The sequence below is a fragment of the Sorghum bicolor genome, chromosome 10, assembly GCF_000003195.3.
Source record: "Sorghum bicolor cultivar BTx623 chromosome 10, Sorghum_bicolor_NCBIv3, whole genome shotgun sequence".
NCBI classification, from domain to species: domain Eukaryota; kingdom Viridiplantae; phylum Streptophyta; class Magnoliopsida; order Poales; family Poaceae; genus Sorghum; species Sorghum bicolor.
Window position 1 is genome coordinate 57981355 of NC_012879.2, and position 18863 is coordinate 58000217.

The following is an 18863-nucleotide window of genomic DNA, read 5'->3' on the forward strand; positions in this document are numbered from 1 at the left end:
TCTAAACAAGGCCTAAATTAAGGATGAAATTAAGAAGCAGGTGGTAGGAGTTTATGGCCCCGGTATTGACAGCATAATAAGGTGTTGCTATGGCAGACGTCAATAACTACTTGTTTACTTCCCTCTAGCAAAGTGGCCCTCTTAGAGGCAAGTCTGTCATTGAGAACCTTCTCATGTATATAAATACCCAAACCCTGGAAAGGGGGGAGGGTCAGCTCATTCTACTTACGCACGTATATTTCTTCTCTTCACCACCAATGTAGTAGGCTCTATCAGTCACCACCATCTATGTAACAATGTGTTGTTGGCTAGATTGGCAGGCTAAGCACATAGCAGCGAACGAAAATTTAAGGTATTATTTTATAACGTGGGGAACATGAACATTCACGTTTCCGAAACGTAGACGTTCCCGGAACGTGGAACGTGAGAATAGGAACGTGAGTTATATTTTTATTCTGCGCATAAGAGGTATTAAGACATGTAGACCTACAAAGAGTCGCACTGACTCTTTCTAGGCCTGGCATAGAGCCACAGAAAGGAGCAGTGACTCTTTTTAGGCCTAGCATAGAGGCACTAATAGCACAGATGTTGGTATGAGCAGTTTTTTTGGAATTGTCAATATACTATTTGAATTAGATCAGAGAAAAGAGTCTTTACTATTTTTCTGTTATGCTTTCATAGGATTTTTTTTAGTTGATGGTTAGGTTAATTCACGCATCATTCCTACCTTTTACCGCAATGTATCTTGCCCAAGTCAGTAATAACGTAGGCCCAAATGTAGCAGGCGGCAACAGCGGTAGGCTCACATTGTTTATGCATCAGTGTAAAATAAAGGTTCGCGCTTGTGTACGATGGTGCGTGCAGAGATCAGAGATGAGCAGAGACGGAAACAATTTTTTTATGCTTCTTACCGGACAGTAACACTACTACGATAGCAACTAACGTCTGCTTTCACTAGTACTAAGCCTTGTTTAGTTCACACCAAAAACAAAAAACTTTTCGAGATTCTCCGTCACATCGAATCTTACGGGTCATACATGGAGCACTAAATATAAACGAAAATAAAAACTAATTGCACAGTTTTCTTGTAAATCGCGAGATGAATCTTTTAAGCCTAGTTATTACATGATTGAACAATGTTAGTCAAATAAAAACGAAAGTGTTACAGTCCCGAAAACCAAAAAAATTTCGGAACTAAACAAGGCCCTATATGATGTCTTTTTCATCACTACTCTCTTCTTTGTACACTAGCCCTGAAAGACGTGCTTCATCTGCAGAGTAGTATATAGCAAACGGAAACACCTTGTTAGGATTATTAGGTAAACACGAACAGAAGTAGACCAAGCAGCTGTAAAACTACCACAAAAGGATTCAAAGATCCAGATGCAAACATCTGTGCCAGACTGCCAGGGATGCAAGCAAGTGATTGCCTTGTTCGTATAGGCTTATCAGTCGAATCTGACAGCTATTTAGCAGTGTTTTTTTTCTCATAATAAATCAGTCAATAGTACTTTCTGCCACGACTTATCAGCCAAACGAACAAGGATGTGTATACTTTGTTTAACATCGCCTACAATCACTAGAGTAAATAGATACACAATTGGGACGGTCACTATCAGAAAGAAATTGTTGTGTAAAGTGAAGATGTTATAGATAGAGCACCGAATTTATCTTGCCCCTGCTGGTGTATGTATTCTTCGGCACTACCACACAGAAAATTGATTCTCACTCGAGTGCAGGCCAGGCCAAAGAGTGACTTCCCATTCCTAGTTGGGATCAAGATAAAACTACCCAGAAACTGAAATATCTAAAAGAAAAAAACTTGTGTTGTAGGCTTGTGGCATCCATCACATAATGTCATCATTATTATCAGGGAACCATCAGTTTCATAGATAGCAGATGCGAGGCTGAAACATTTTCGGATCAAGCAACCAACTGCAACATTGCAATTTGCAAAACACAGAACACAATAGGTAGCACGGTTACAATCACATATAGTGAAGCGCAACACAGATAAGCAGCCACCTTATCATTCTCTAAGTATTAGAGACAGGTGACCAGGCTCATTTCTTTCCACTTTTCTTGAGACCCGAGCCTCCAATTGCGCCCTTCTGTGCCTTGGCCTTCAGCTCCTTCAGTGCCTGTTGGTGTAAAAACCATACAATAAATGGCAGCAAATTAGATCCTCCACCCCAAGCAGAATAGAACAGGACCAGATAAATATTGACCACAAAATCTCACCTTTTCCTCATCTTTCTTCTTCTGCAAATAAGCAAGATCACTCTGCACAGAAAGGATACCAGAATAATGTCAAGTAGAGATCAATTGTGGACTGATCACTGAAGCTGCTCAAATGACACCTTATACTAATTGCTCACTAACTAGTTCTCCAAGTAAGAAGGAAAAATTGCTCATAATTTTGAAGGCATGGCCATCGTCTAAGTCAGATGCTCATTCCATCCTCCCTCATTAATATGTGTTGAGACAACATTCATCAAAATACTTGGTATTCATCTATGTTGAACTAGATAACTATACAAACATGCTCATTCCATCCTCCCTCATTCATTAATATGTGTTAAGATGGTATTCATCAAAATACTTAAGGTATCCATCTATGTTGAACTAGACAACCATAAAAACTTGTAAAGCATCCACTGGCATAGCTACCTCTGTACCATTACATTTACTCCGAGGTTCAGAGATGCCAACTCAAGGCAATTTAATTCTGAAAACTATATTCCAACCACAGAACCGGGCAAGCGTCTTTGAAGCAAACAATAGGTCTTTCAGAAGAAGTTCGGGCCAGTAGTTGTAATACGGAGAGTCATGAATACATCAGTGACCAGCGTTTTACAGCATGGCACAAGAAAAAAGATGGTTAGGTGCAGAATTTTGAAGCTGTCCTAGCTGTTTCACATGATGAATCCACAAGAGCACATCTTACATGACAACCAAATCATCACAAGTTCTGACACACCCCATACCGTTCGCCAAATTCCCCTTCTGCAGGATTTTAACTACGAACTAAGCAGGAAACGTGAACCTATCTAAACCACAAGACGGGGTGCTACGCCCCAGTCAACCCCCACCTACCCTGTGGTTAGGCGTTTCACAGGAGCAGATCGCTATTCGGGGCAACGAAGAAATCGAGCAACGAAACGTGAACAAAGTCCAACGCGTAGCAGCATACCTCGTCGTACTCCTTCTTGTCGACCTTGGGCGCCTTCAGCGGCTTGGCCTTCCCTCCTGCAAAGCAAAACCCAGCCGTCGCGTCAGAACCCTCGAGAACGGGGGAAAAAACAACCAATCCGCACGAAACAACAAGAGGGATCCCACCCGATCGCTAGAGGGGGGAAGAGAGGAAACGACGATACGGACGCACCTTGCTTCGACATGGCCGGCGGGGGCGGATCGGCGGGCGAAGGGGGGCGAAACCCTAGACTGGCGAGCGCCGCGACAGGTGGGGAAAGGCAAGCGGGGGAATCGGGTGCGCGTGGGCGAGAGCGAGAGGAGACGGGCGAGGAGGCGAGTGATATGCTCGGCGGCTGCGTGCGCGAGACGCGACGCGAGCCCGTGGGAATCTTTTCGGTCGGGGGAACCCGGGCCGGGCCTTTTCCGGTATGGGCTCATGGGCCATGGATGGATGGATGGATGGATGGTGGAGTCGGACTGTGTGTTGTATAATGGGCTGAGAAGGATCTATTGGTCGTGGCGTGGGCTCTTTCGGCCGTGTGCGTGGAGTGCAGGCAAGAAATTGCTTGTTGTTGTTGTTGTTGTCCAAACCCCAAAGGTGACCTTCATTCTGGAGCATTGATCATGTGACTAATGTATACTTATCCAAAGCTTTTTTTTCCAGACTTCCATTTTGGACGCTCCTGACAAGTCACCGTACGTGCACGGTACACCGTACATGTACATGTATATCTATCCACCAAGTACATGTACACCGTACCCATCCATCCATCCATCTCTTGTTTGTTGATGCGGAAGGGAAGCCGGTACGAAACCTCCAACTCCAAAGAAACAAGTCGACGGGAGACCCACCCCGATGACTGCCCTGCTGCTAGACTACGCAGGCCGCGCGAGGGGTGCCACGCCACGCGGAGCAGACGCACACACGGACGCCGAAATGGGCGGGGCTGCACGCAGAGGCAGAGGTGCAGGCCAAGAGATAGGCTCGCGTGGGCGGCGTGGTGGTTCGATCGGCAGCAGAGCAGCGCAGCCCCATTGTCCGTAGTACTACGCGGCGCGGCTGGCCGGCCGGCCGGCGGGCGGGCACGGTGGGCGCCCCCCGGACCAGTACTGCCGCAGCCAACACCGCCACCCGTTTGCTTTGCGTCGCCACGGGGACACCGCCCGCGCATGCATCTCACTTCTCACGCCTCACGCCACGCATGTACGTATATATCAGCCCCCAGGCTCCTGTGAAGCTCTGACCAAGAGCCGTCGCCGTCAAGCATTCCGAAACACATCTGCAGCCTCCTGCATTCCGGCTGGCGGTGCTCTCCAGGAGTCGGCATCTTCGACTCTTCGTTGCCAATTGGCGACGCCTCCATCCAGCCGCGACATTGCCAGCAGCAGCCATCGCTAGCAGCTCATGGTGAGTGAGGCCTCGTTTAGTTTCAAAATATTTTGCAAAATCGACACTGTAGCTCTTTCGTCTGTATTGGATAAATATTGTCGAATCATGGACTAACTAGGCTCAAAAGATTCGTCTCGTCAATTTCGACCAAACTTTGCAATTAGTTTTTATTTTTGTCTATATTTAATACTCATGTGTCTAAAGATTCGATGTGACGGGGAATCTGAAAAATTTTGCAAAATTTTTTGGGAACTAAACAAGGCCTGATTGTCTGCCTGTCTGTCTGGCCTCTTCGTCGCGCACTCGCGCTGTATGTGTCTTCTTGGTTGCTGCTGACGACGCGAGAGCGAGGCCGGCCGTGGCTTTGACTTGCTGCCGCGCTAACGAGTTTTCCGTCCATATGTTGTCTGACGACGCTCGTGCTTTCATGTGCAGGCCCTGCTCCCGCTGTTCCTGAGGCCGGTGGTTCGGTTCGCGGCGCGCGTGGCGGCCGGCGGCCCGGCGGTCGCGGCGGCGACGATCCTGCACCGCGCCGGCGCGCTGCCGAGGAACAGGGGCCTGGAGCGCCTCGTCCGGGACGACGCGCTCGGCGGCCGCGACGGCAGGGGCGATGACTGCATCGCCAGCTTCGTCGTCGGCGTCATGCGCTGCCTCTGCTAATCTTGTAGTATAGGCGGCGCAGCAAATGCTGGCCATGGAAGGCATGACATGCACGTCGCCATGACATGACCAGGTCGATGTAGATTCGGTTGGCTAGCTAGAGCTAGAGTGTGGAAATGGACTCCATTGTTCGGAGGAAAAATCACCTTGAAATTTGTAACAGGGAACTTGCATTGTAATGCTAATCTTTTATCTTTGGCGTCACCTCTCAACTGAAGACATTGTTACAGCTAAACGACAAAGTTTTAACAATCCGGCAAAATTTCGCAGACAAAGTTGTTCAGAATTACGGATAGATGTAGGAATCAAGTGTACCTCTTGCAAAATATGGTTGTCACATGACAAACAAACGAACGAACAAAAAAGTGTACCTCCTACAAATGACAAAAGAAAAGGACTACGGAGGCCAGTACGGGTGACTACGAATGTAAAAGTAAACTCCCTTGCAGACGGCGCCGCTGTAAAAATCAGAATTCCAGACGTATGTAGTATGCACAAACATACAGCGCTCATAAGTAGTTGAAGAGAAAGTATCCTTGAGAATTTATCATCATTTACACACATCCCATCATGAACTGGTGAATTTAGTACATCTGGCAATGCAATTTGGAGGTACAATATATCCAATCAAATAAAGAATAAGCAATGGAAAATTCCTATCAACTGTACTATATATCGTGTTAACCTGAAACCAGTGCTCCTATTCTACACAAACACCTGGTTCGATGGAAAACCTATAACAAGAGCACTGTAAAAAAAATGTAACGGAAAAAAGAGAGTAAAACACATACACAAATCTGTTTAATCTCTTGAAGGAACTGCACATCAAAGAACGACTCAGTGGTTGTGTCTTGCAAGGAACCGTCAACAAAGGATCAACTCTTCAGCTGAAAGAACGTGTACACAAGCCAAAGACGATCTTATGCCGCCTTCCTCAGAGCCTTGACCCGAGCAGCCAACTCATCAAAGTCTGGCATTTTTGGGTGCACATGCGCACTCTTAGGACCATCTGGCTGAAGTGAGGTGGACCGAGCAGGAACCTTCGCATCTTCACCTGGGCCAACAGATTCAGGCGGTAGCGAGATAGCTCTACCTGGGGGATGCAACGAAACCTTCTGCACAGCATCTATATGTCCTTCATTGTTGGTTGGGTCCGAACCTTTCTTCTTGCTATAGTGCATCAAAAGCTTGTCCATCATCCTGTCCTCCTCATCAAGGTCTCCATTGTGTCCGCTGTTGTGTCTCCTCTGTCCATTTGCATTTTGAGGCAAGAGATTACCGAAATCAATAGCAGTCTCATCTGCTTCAGGTTGCCTACGCTGCATCAACCTGCCGTAGTCATTGATGTGGTTCAAAGTTCCATTCCTCCTGCCTATGTGCTTTGATTGGCTACCTGGAGTTATCTGAGCATTCGTCCCTCTACCAACATCATCAGTCCCATTGCATTTCCGGTTCTGGTCATATTTAGCACCATTCTGCCTGCTTGAGTGGTTTCTGTGACTTTTGGGTGTTTGGCTTGTGACCTTCTCATTGTTAGGCACCTCAACATAAGTATCAACAGGTGCTGGCAGCTTTGCAGTTCTCCTTCTAACAGAAACAGGTCGAAGCACATCTTTGTTCTCCAAGTGGTCAGTTTGTCCAGGGATGTTGGGCTTGCTGTAACCACTTGGAGTTTTCTTTTCAGGATCATCATTCACAGGTTGCATGTTAGATTTTGGTTTAACATAAGGAGGCAGCATAGTACCTGCCCTCTCTGGCACTCCTTGTCCTTTCTGCACTGGATATCCCAGATCAGCTAAATGCTGCGGTTTATCATGCAAGAAACCACTGTTTGCTTGTTTTTCAGTAGGATTCTTCATGTTTGCAACATTCCGCTTAGTGTAAGGAGCCTTATTTCTAGTGTTACCACTAAGAGGACTGACTGGACGTCCTTGATTGTCTGGGCGCTGAACTCTTAGCCCTGAATCTGCATGTCTACCATTGTGTTCAGGACCACCAGGCATGCGTGCATGAAGGACTTTGTTATTCTCTTTTTCAATATGGTAATCTCTCACAGCCTCGTTTGGCTTGACATTTAGTTGAACTGATTTGTTGCCATCTGTTTCAGGAAATTTGACTGCACCAAATCCATTCTTAGGTAGGCCATTGAGATCAAGCTCCACTGCTTCCATCAGCTCCTTTTCCAAAGGGCGGACAGCTCTTCTGTTAAGCTTCTGAACATCTTTTTGGGTGTTCCTTCTGTTAGTGTCCACAGGAGACACTGGTTTCTGCAAATCTTCCTTCTCATCAGACACATCAGGTTGCTGCTTCCTTGAATGCTCATCGATTGTATGGTGTGCATCAGCAACAGCTTGAATATCTTTTTGGATCAACTGTATCTCCACTTTCTCAGTATGGTATGCAGGTTCAGCATCACAGTTTCTTTTACATGGAACATCCTCAGTAACCTTCTGCTTGTTGGATGAAGCAGTTGCTAGTTCTACGGGCTTGATTGAGTAATTCTCAAGCATATCCTTATTTTTTCTTTCACATGGAGCATCCCCTTCACACTTTGTCTTGTCGAATAAAGGCATTGCTAGTTCTGCTGGCTTCCTCGAACTCTTCTCAAGGATATCCTCTTGTTCTTCATATGGAGCATCCTTGACGCATCTCTGCTTGTTGGATAAAGGCATTGATAATTCTGCTGGCTTCCTTGAACCCTTCTCAACCATATCCTAAGGAAGAGTGGAAAACACATCACATGATTTCAAGGACACATTTTTGTGCCTACATCATAGTTCAGTTTTTTTTTTTTTTTGAGAAAACAGGTAATAAATTTGTGTAGCACTTACATGTTCTGTTTCCGGTGTGGCCCATAACTTGAGTTGCAATTCCTTGGCATCAAAACTAACGGATAATTCTTCAGCAACACTTTGCATGACTTGGAACCTTTCCTCATTAGTGAACTCTGTACTGTCAAGTTTCCAAATGAACTGCAGACAGAAGGATTGAATTATAATACTGTGAATATGTAATGCAGAGGACCACAAAAGCAAAACAATTTGATAAAAATAAATTAGCATCATCTTGTGTACCTCCCGGTTAACAAAATGCTCAACAAAATTTCCATATCTCTCTGTGAATATGTGCCTTAGGTCACAAAGTTCAGGTAAATCAGGATACCGAGCAGCAGCAAATATGAGGGTTGATACAGCTTCCCTGAATTCTGGGGGGCATTCCCTGTTTGGAAAGAAAAAACGCAAAACAAATGTGTTAATAGTTTGAGCATCAAGACAGCACTTTTCTGTTTGCACTCTTCGCATACTACTAAAGGGTAGTTGGAAACTTGGAATTCACCAACTGAACTACGGGGAATACTTTTACTAACACCAAACATACAAGCAGAAGTATTATGAATGCTAGCACTACTAAACTACTGTCCTGATTGCTTAACAAAATGCACCACAACTGGCCCCAACAGACATGGGGTGATATGCCATATGGCTCATAACCAACACCCTAGCGCATTAACAATGTGTTCCTGGATTAATTCATCAATGTTACCATGATTGTTAGTAGTTGACAACAGAAATGAGGAAAGAAAACCAAACGTTAGTTGAGCTGATTATATTTACCTCTGCTTCTGAAGGCTTCCCAGTTGCTTCCCAATGTAATCACAGAATCCTTCGATCATATCATAGCAAGAAGCATGGTTCAGCTCAACTATCAGGCCATCCATCTGCATACCAAATAGAAATTAATGCCAGGAAACAGAATACACTACACCAAGTTACCCACAGCTTGACCACCAACCTGTAAAATACATCAATTAAACCCCTCGACAAGACTCCCCTACTCGCTTTTTTCCCAGAACAAAACCCATTCGCGACTCTAGACTCTAGAGCGATGCATACGCGAACATTGAACAACAGAGCGCCCGGCTGAAGAAACAAACCCTTCCGAAGGCGTGGGTGTCGAGGCCATTGGCGAGGAGGTCGGCGACGTCCTTCTTCAGGAACCGGATCATGGCGTGCTTCTTCCGCCGTATCGGAGCCATCCGCGTCCGGATGCATTTGAAGGCGTGCTTACTGCATCCGTCGTGGAACAGACAAACAAATCAAAGATTGGTTAAGCACAAAACAAGAACAGAGGCCGCTTTTCTCGCTCAGGTTAAACAAACGCAACCAAATCGTCGCGAACATGGGGGAGGGAAACCGCATTCAGCATCCCATCCCGGAGAAATAAAGGAAAAGAAAAGGCAGGAAAAAAATCCAGACCCAGCGAAGAAATATCAAGAAACGAAAGAAACCGAGTAGAATCGTTCGAGGAACAGCAGACGCGAGAACGAACGAATCCCACTGGGACCGTGACCAGAGCAAGCCGAGAACCAAGAAACCTGACAAAGAAAAGGCGATCTTTCGGTACCATTTGTTGTAGAACTTGGAGTTGAGCAAGCTGTCGAACATCTTGCCGCTACTCCGGCGACCTCCTCCTTCCTCCTAGCCCTCCTCCCTCTCACTTCCCCTGCGCGCTCCGACCAACAGGCGAAGCTACCAATGGCGTCGCCAAGGCATGAGGTGCGGCCTTGCGGGAAGGAGGTGGGGAGGGGAGAGACGGTTGGGGGAGGCACGAACCACGAAGTGGAGAATGGAGACGGTGGTGGTGGTGGACAGGCTCTGCAGGAGGACAGAACAGAACGGACGTGAGGCGAACGAGCTGGTCGTGGCGGCCGGCGACGCGAGGGCCAGGTGGAGGCGAGAGGGGTTCGGGCAGTTGCTGGCCGTCCGATTGGAGATCGACGAACGGGATCGGGATGGCAACGGCAGAAGCTGCGGAATAAAGCAACCGCCTTTCGAAATTCGTAGCCCTGGCCTTTCCTAAATCTTAGCAGTGGCCCGTTGCGGAATCCTTGCGAGCAGCTGCTGACTTTTTCAACAGTTTTGGAACTCATATCTCGTCATTGCCATAGTTGGGTTATGTCGATGGTCATGAGAACCCTCTCAATAAATTTCATGCTGGTCTGTTTGCTTGGACTGAAAGTACTAGTAAGGTCTTATTTAGTTCTATTTTTTTGGATTTTAACATTATAGCACTTTCGTTTTTATTTGATAAACATTGTCTTCATGTCGTGATTTACATGCAAAATGTGTAATTAGTTTTTGTTTTCATCCATATTTAATGCTCTATACATGTGTCACAAGATTCGATGTGACGGAGAATCTTAAAAAAAATAGTTTTTGAAGTGAACTAAACAAGGCCTAATTGTTAAGATAAAATCACTACTAAATAATTGTCAGATTTAATAGATAATCTTAAGCCAACAGATACCGTTGTGAAACATGTTAGTGTTACGGCCTTGTTGACTTTTTCCCACATCCTGTCCGACATGCTGGTGCTTCATAGAAAGAATCTCTGTTTCAAGCGGATAATGCTATAATAAAACCGTATAGTTTACTACTCCCTCCGTCCACGAAAGAGTCAATTTCTAGAGTTGTCCTAAGTCAAACTTTTTAAACTTTGACTAAATTTCTAGAAAAAAATGCTAAAATTTATAGTATCAAATTAGTATTATTAGATTCATCATAGAATATATTTTCATATAATGTGTATTTTATATTATAGATGTTGTTACTCTTTTCTATAAAGTTAGTCAATTGACTGGCACGGATCCTAGGAATTGATTCTTTCGGGGACGGAGGGAGTAATATAATACAGTAAAACTATATTTTAAAGGTTCTCCGGCACTGTACTCCGGCAAGGCTAATTTCAACGGTTCTCTCTCTAGTACACCGACCTACAGTAAACAACAATGATTTTTAACCTCCCGCATGGGATAACGAAGTGATTACCGCGGATGGTTTCACGTGCTCTGCGAGACAGGAGACGTCCGTCGCCTCACTCACCCTCATCATGCCTGCCTTTTCCCGTTGGACAGGCAAGGGGCGTGCAAAAAAGCTTCCGTTCTGGCATGGCACGCTGGCGTCTATCACACTCTTCCACAAATCTACAAAGAACTGTACGCCAACATGATGATTTAATTGGATGGCTGATCCAGAGAGATTTCTCATTTGTGGCTTCAAGATCAGCAGCAAATCAAATTGATATAGCTTTGGGCATGGACAGGTGCTAATCTGCTGAGTATTAAAATGTTATATTAAAAATCTTGCACAGGTTAAGGCATGTCTGTCTCCCGTGACCGTGACCGGGAATCTTGCTGCTGCAGAGCTATGGCAAGCGCCACGTACAAGCTGAACGGAATCGGCCGTGCCGTCTAGCCTTAGCCGTTGACAAAGCACGACGTGCCAGACAAAGTAGTTCTGACTAAATTTTCCAGTGAATAATGATTATGACTCCAAATTAAATTATTATAAAAATATATTGTATAATCAATCTAATGATATTTCTTTAATATCATAATTATTTATATTTTTTTATTTATAATTGATCAAATGTGATGTACTAAAACTGAATAGGCAACGTATCATATGTAACTCAGTTTCGTGTGCAACCTATACAACCACCAATTAAGGCCACAGGATCTAGATCTAACGTTCCCAACAGAATATTGTGCTCGAATTGCATGTTTTCTTGGTAATAAACAGTAGAGGGTAGGCACGTTAAAGAGAAAAAAAAAACATTTCAATAAAGAGAGAGAGAGAGAAGAAAATTAGCATTACAGAAAAGAAAAAGAAAGATGCCGTGCCTGCCTGCCATTACAATCTCGAAAGAATACACTGATCTAGTCCTTTTATACTCCATGCAAATGCAAGCGTAGGAATGTGAGTAGGAAGTAGGAAGTAGGATGTTGTCGGTAGAGGACGTGGCGACGACTGATATGTTCTCTTCCCAAATCTGAGCAGCAGAGACGAGACATTGGGTGCCAAAATTTAAAAGAAATTTTCTTTATATTTTATATAGAATTATGTGATTTTATAGTTAAATATTTTTGTTTAATGAAAATTGTCAAGGCACCTAAAAACTTGTGGCTTCCAGTATACAGTACCGACAGAAGGGGATTAAGGGTAGCAGATGATTAATTAAGAAACCAGAGATGCTTGTGCCGGCGAAGTGGAATTCCCAAGATTGCCATTTGGACTGTATGCATGGACGGAAGCATAGCACCTTGCTAGCTTGCACAGTCCTATGTAGCACTATTTATTTAAATTTCTCTGTATTTTCTTTGCTATTCTGGACTGTCAACGGAAAAAAAATACGGAGTATAAAAGTTCACTGACCAGAGAGACCAAATGCTGTTCACGATCATTGACAAATCCCACCAAACCGACACCCATAGATATAAAACCCTCCATAAATAATTAAATGGGTTATTAAAATAATATCTCTAAGAAAGACACAAATAACATGAAACAAAGAAAAAACATAATTATAAAAAATAAAAAGAAGAATAGAAACCTGCAGAAAAGAAAAAAAAATAGTACAAGAAAGAGAGGGAAAAAAAAAAAGGAGAATCCTCCGTGAAGACTGAAGACGCGCCACTGCTTTGCAAAGTGCCGGCGCGCGGGCCGGACGGACTCCCTGCTCGCTCGAACGCGGGGGCGCTGGGCTGGGATTTGTTTGTGGGCCGTGCTCGTGGGATTATGGTGGTGGGCTGGAATTGTTTCCGGCTCAGAGCCCAGAGGGGAAGAGTATAACCGAGATCGCCTCTCGCGGTCTCGCCGTGTCTGCCTGCCTTGAATCCCTGATCATCTTCTTCAGTTCTTCCACGAGACGAGAGGCGACCATGGCCCAGCTTTCACCTCCCACCGGCGATTTCGCAAGCTATCTGCCGACGCAGGGCCAACCCACCAAGCCCTGCGTCTGCGTCTGCGTCTGCGGCGGCGCTTCCTCCACGGCCGGCCGCGACGTCGGCATTGGGTTCCTCGGAGCGGTGTTCGGCGCGGTGGCGACACTTCTTGTGGCGTACGTGTATAAGCTCCGCCGCCGGGCCAACTCCTCCGCGCCTCCGCCTCCGCCCCCGGATGCTGCACCTGCCGTCTTCGGCTTTCCGGCGCCATACCCGTGAGACCGTGAGGACTGGAGGAGGAGGAGGAGAGCGAGGAGCTGATGAGGTTAGTTGGTTGGTTAGTTTGCTACTACTCGTTGGCCGGCGGCGATCGATGCCGTTCAGCCGGTGCAGAATGAAGTTGGCCGGTGTGCTTCTGGCCTGGGTGGCTACTACAGCTAGCATCCCTGACGTACTGTAGGCAGTTCCACATTGATTGATCAGTGTAGTACCTTTCTTCGGTGTGTGTTGACTGTTGTTTAAGATTCATGCATGTCATCATGTGCCTCGTGTTTGTGTAAGAACTGTACGTCTTTGTTTTCCAGTCTCTATACTAGTGTCGCTGAACGTTATCAATCTATCTCTGTTTCAACAATGCTCAAATCAGTTTCTTTCGCTGAACGAAGGCGACGGGCACGTATCCTTAAGCGCAAAATAAACTTTACCGGTAAACAACTCATATTCCATTCCTGCAGATTAGTTGTAAACCGATCGCGTACAGTACTGATAAAAAAACAAACTAAGGAAAGGGCAAAGGCATAGGCCCATATACAGCTACTATATATACTGAAGGTCTGAAGCCTGAAGTGGCAACCTTATTATGTGCTGAATGATGAACTAAATATGTATGTGCATCGACCTGCTAGTAATACGAATGCATGCTCTGTATCGGCATGCTTTCTTTTGAGAAGCGAACCATCGCGGGTCCAGCACATGGTGTGCGTGCTTCATTCGATCCCAGGCCTTGTTTAGTTCCGAAAACATTTCGGATTTCGATACTGTAGCATTTTTATTTGTTTGTGACAAATATTATCCAATTATAGACTAACTAGGATCAAAAGATTCGTCTCGCGAATTCCAGCTAAACTGTGTAAGTAGTTTTTGTTTTCGTCTATATTTAATGCTTCATGCATGTGCCGTAAGATTCGATGTGACGGAAAATCTTGAAAACTTTTTGCTTTTTGGGTGAACTAAACAAGGCCCCAATCGGTTGCTGATAAACTGTACGTACGCGTCCCCTCTCCGATCCCCTGTACTGTCAGTGTCACCAGCATCATCGAGCTAGTCAGGTGTGCCGTACGCGTAGTCTTGCCGCAGCGGATCCGTGGTCGTTGAACAAAGGACGACGGTTGTGTGGAGGAAGGATGTAGGCCTCGTTTAGTTCACCCCGAAATCTAAAAAGTTTTCAAAATTTTCCGTCACATTGAATCTTACGGCACATGCATGAAGCATTAAATATAGACGAAAATAAAAACTAATTACACAGTTTGTCTGTAAATCGCGAGACGAATCTTTTGATCCTAGTTAGTTAATGATTGGACAATATTTGTCAAACAAAAACGAAAGTGCTACAGTAGCGCAATGCGAAATTTTTTTGAAACTCTACAAGGACATAGAGAGAGATGGTGACAAAAGACAGCACCGGAAGAAAAGTGGCGACGTGATCGAGGTCGTCGGAGGCGACCATGGGCCCAACGCTGGACGATGAAGAGGAGAAAGAAGAAAAAGAGGCATGAAGCCATGGACGACGGGTGGTGTTTTGTCGGTGAGGCGGCAGGGGTGCGCAGGAGTGGGCGGCAAAATGTTACGTTACAGGCCAATTTTCCGTCACATCAAATCTTACGGTACATGTATGGAGTATTAAATACATATAAAAAATAACTACTGTAATTTATGAGATGAATCTTTTAAGCCTAGTTAGTCCAGATTTGACAATAATTGTCAAATAAAAAAAATACTATAGTAGCCAAAACCAAAAAATTTCGTGAACTAAACAAGGCCACAATATAAAACAACTAAGGTGGTTTGTGCAAATAGCTGGGTTCCTAGTTTTGTTGTGGTATATTTTGGTTTTTATTATACTTGAAAAACCATTTTACAAATAGTTTTTTATTTGATTATACTTGTCTTCTATCGATCTATCCTTACTGTATACATCAATACAAAAATCCAACATTGGCTTAGCCATTGTTATCTTCTTTGTCACTCTCTCTCTTTTCTTTCCATTCCTATCTCATGATTCCACAATTTTAGTCGTGGCCAAATCAAAATAGTCTTTTAATTTGGTCTCATTTTGGTGAGCTCCATTACTCGGTAAAACCATTTTTCAAGTCACATAAATTTGTAATTCTATTTTGCCCTTTAGTACTGTTGATTCATCGTGATAGTTTTATTGTCTGTTGGATCGAGTGCTTTATTTGCCTCAAGCTGGCACTGGCCAGTTCCGTCATTGGTGCTTCAAGATTCCCCATTCCCAAATAGAACCATCACTAACGCTAATGATATCATGATTTCAGCTTGGTACCCATGCCACCGTACATACTATGTCACAATGTGACAACATTTGTTTTGGCTTGTGATCGACCAAGTTTTCACATTGGGGAATTAGTGAGCCAATTATTGCATATAGGTATGAAAGTTAACATATGCCTTTCGTGATTTTCTCACATTCTCAGCAGCAAGGCCTTGTATATTTTCAATAGGCTAGCTGCTACTATGAAAGCAGATTTCAGTCATTAGAATTTTTTGAGGAAACATTTCAGTCATTAGAATTGACATGTTTTGTTTGGTTCTCTACCCCTCCCCCGCGTAACATGGTGATGTCAAAATTTTCCAGAGATAGAGGAAAAGAATGACTCGGCAAATTTAGAGCTAGCTATGGGGAAAAGAGCGGCACATGGATTGAATGTGAGTTGATAACTGAAAAGCAACGTTTAATTTCTTGGTGAATTAATAGCTTCATATGGGAAGTACACCATGCCACACGAATGATTTTCCTTTCTCCTCACGCTCTTCAACTGCCAAGAAGCACACAATCTCTAGTTAGGCCCTGTTTAGATTGGAGGTGAAAAATTTTTGGGTGTCACATCGGATGTGTCGGAAGTATGTCGGAAGAGGTTTTTAAAAACTAATAAAAAAACAAATTACGTCGCTCGTCTAGAAACTGCAAGACAAATCTATTAAGCATAATTAATCTGTCATTAGCACATGTGGGTTACTGTAGCACTTAAGGCTAATCATGGGCTCTAGGCTTAAAAGATTCGTCTCGCGATTTTTAACCAAACTGTGTAATTAGTTTATTTTTTTATCTACATTTAATGTTCTATGTATGTGTCCAAAGATTCGATGGGATGGATGAAAATTTTTTAGGTGGGGAACTAAACAGGGTCTTAGGGCTTGTGTGCCGCTTCAGATTATTCATAACACAAGGTTTCAAACTATTAATGACTCTTACAACTGTTTATTTACGTATATATATAGTGATGAAAAGCCTATGCATGCATGCATCTTCATGGCACCACCGGTGGTTGCTGGTGTCCCCCGTAGAAGAACTGCCCGTTGACGATGGGGCTGACGGCGTAGGCACTCGGGTTGGTCTCGACCTTGGGCAGGTCCCCAGTGACAGGCCATGCCCGGCCATCTTGGTCGATGAGCTGAATGTTGCTGATGGACGCAGCGCTCTTGACGTCCGTCGGCAGGTACCCACTCCCCATCGGCGCCGGATTCGTTAGGGGCGCCGCCGCCACGCCGCCAAACAGCACGCCGACGGCTTTATCTGCAAAGCCTCCGGTGAAGAGCGATCTAGGGAAACGGCCGATCAGTTGAGGGTCACGATCCAGACCGGTGTGCACAAGCCAGTCACCTGATGTGCCGTTCTGTACATGCATGCACCATACCATGAAAAGGGTTGTCGGTTAATAATATACTACTGACTCCATCCAAAAAAAAAAAGAATGAAATTTTATGTGTATTTATGGTTAACGCGTCTAAAATTTGACCATGCAGAATCTTGGAGAGTCAAATCATTTTAAATTTGACCAAAATTATAAAAAAATTTAAAAGATTTACGACATCAAATAGATACACTATGAAAAAATAGTTAATAAAGAATCTAATGAAAATAGATACACTATCAAATAGATACACTATCATAAATGTTATTATCTTATCACATATGTTAGGTCAAATTTGAGATGGTTTGACTCTTTAAGATTCTTAGAATGACTTATAATTTGGGATGAAGAAAGTAATAATATTTATGACACCAATTAAGCATAGCCAAACATATATGTCATGACAAATTTAATAATAGGTATTTAGAAATATTATTTTTTAAAAAATTTATAGTTAGTAAAACTTAAGATATTTAGACATAATGTTGTGCTAGAGTTTTTTTTTTTGGATTGAGGGAGTATATGGGAAGGCATCCTTTTATGATTATCAATCGGAAGTACAAAATACAAATAGAAGAATCTCTTCTATAGTATGCACTCTATTCATCATTCTAAATTATAAGATGTTTTGTTGTTTCTAAATACATGACTTTTTTTATATACTTAGATATATGGAACATAGCGAGTATACATATATACATACCTTGATGATTTTAAGGTTGAGATTTCGCTTGGCTCCCTTGGGAGATGATACGCGATCGATGACATCTCCAGGGGCGATGGCTGCACCTTTTTCAGGCACAAAACCATTGCACTTCGTGTTGAAGCAACCTGTGCTTTGATACCCATCATTCTGCAGTGACATTAGAGGAGAAAACACAAACACTATGTTGTTAATTAGTACTACAACTTAAAGCAAAAACATGCTGTAGCTGCTATATATCGATCGGTCCTTTGTGAATTCAGGGAGAAAGAGAAAAAAACTCACGGTCCACTTGGTGTAAAAATGGGTCTTGGAATCGCCGTACAGGTCGGGTAAAACCTACATATACGATGATGAGTCAAATGGAAGCATCATCCAATTTCACAGTGTTACAGATATATAAGCTCGTGCTAGATATATATACTTACATCCCAACCAATCATAATGTTTTTCAGGCCTGATCTTGCACCATCTCCTTCGTCGGAAATCCAAACCGCGGCTGCACTCCCTTGTCCTTGTGACAAGGGGAAGCCATACACGTCCATTGTTCCGATGAACCCGTAGTAACCATTTGGTGCCGTTGCAACACCATGATATGCAAACTATAAGTTGTCATAACAGTTAATATTTGATCTCTAGTCAGTAGCAAAGTTAAGTGGGTGTGTTCGGCTTAAGGAACACCGCCCTATCCTACAATGTTTGATAGAATTGCTCATTCCTCACGGTGCTAACTACTATTAGCTTATGATGAGGGATTTTTTTTTTTAAAAAAAAAGAGTAAACTGTATTTCATCTATGCAAGAGTTTTACGCACAACCATCACACACAGCAGAGTGAACAGATAGCCAGGATAGATCAGGTTGAACATATATTATAGCTAAGATCAAACATGAACATGATTGTCTTAAATTAAAAACAAGAAAACCATGAGGAAGTAAAAAATGGATCAAGAAAAGCACATAGCTAGATGAACTCACGTAGATGATATTAGCGTCAGAAGCCTTATCGTGATGAGGTGAAACATGGTCGATCAATCCTCGAATCGAATTTGTTTCGTTGTTGATGATCGCATGGAGCTTTTGATCTGCCTCTTCACCTGTTGGATAGCTCCGAGATGCATAAGCTGCAGGGGGCAAAAGCAGCGCGAACAGAGCCCCAGCAACAACCACAAGGATACCCATCTTCACTTAATTTGTATGAGCCTATCAGGTTTTGCATAAGACTGAAAACACACGCGTTTGCCAACGCACTTATGTCACT

At 43.8% G+C, this 18863-nt stretch overlaps 3 protein-coding genes and 1 long non-coding RNA gene across 4 annotated transcripts; 1 reads left to right on the forward strand and 3 right to left on the reverse strand.

Annotated features, from left to right (window-relative positions):
* Positions 1836–3553, reverse strand: LOC8065094. The gene is made up of 4 exons (XR_002448889.1): positions 3386–3553; positions 3194–3249; positions 2242–2283; positions 1836–2141 (listed from the first exon to the last, which is right to left on the reverse strand). It is a non-coding gene; the product is annotated as an uncharacterized LOC8065094 (long non-coding RNA).
* Positions 4302–5457, forward strand: LOC8065095. The gene is made up of 2 exons (XM_002437433.2): positions 4302–4603; positions 5021–5457. Exons 1-2 carry the CDS (start codon positions 4601–4603, stop codon positions 5243–5245), a joined length of 228 nt encoding a protein of 75 aa, XP_002437478.2. The 5' UTR covers positions 4302–4600; the 3' UTR covers positions 5246–5457.
* LOC8063773 lies at positions 5889–9888 on the reverse strand. The gene is made up of 6 exons (XM_021449132.1): positions 9650–9888; positions 9180–9312; positions 8860–8963; positions 8320–8464; positions 8077–8217; positions 5889–7959 (listed from the first exon to the last, which is right to left on the reverse strand). The coding sequence occupies exons 1-6, from the start codon at positions 9688–9690 to the stop codon at positions 6166–6168; spliced, it is 2358 nt and encodes a 785-aa protein (XP_021304807.1). The 5' UTR covers positions 9691–9888; the 3' UTR covers positions 5889–6165.
* Positions 16517–18784, reverse strand: LOC8065096. Its single transcript, XM_002438854.1, has 5 exons — positions 18581–18784; positions 18032–18205; positions 17889–17942; positions 17604–17753; positions 16517–16882 (listed from the first exon to the last, which is right to left on the reverse strand). Exons 1-5 carry the CDS (start codon positions 18782–18784, stop codon positions 16517–16519), a joined length of 948 nt encoding a protein of 315 aa, XP_002438899.1.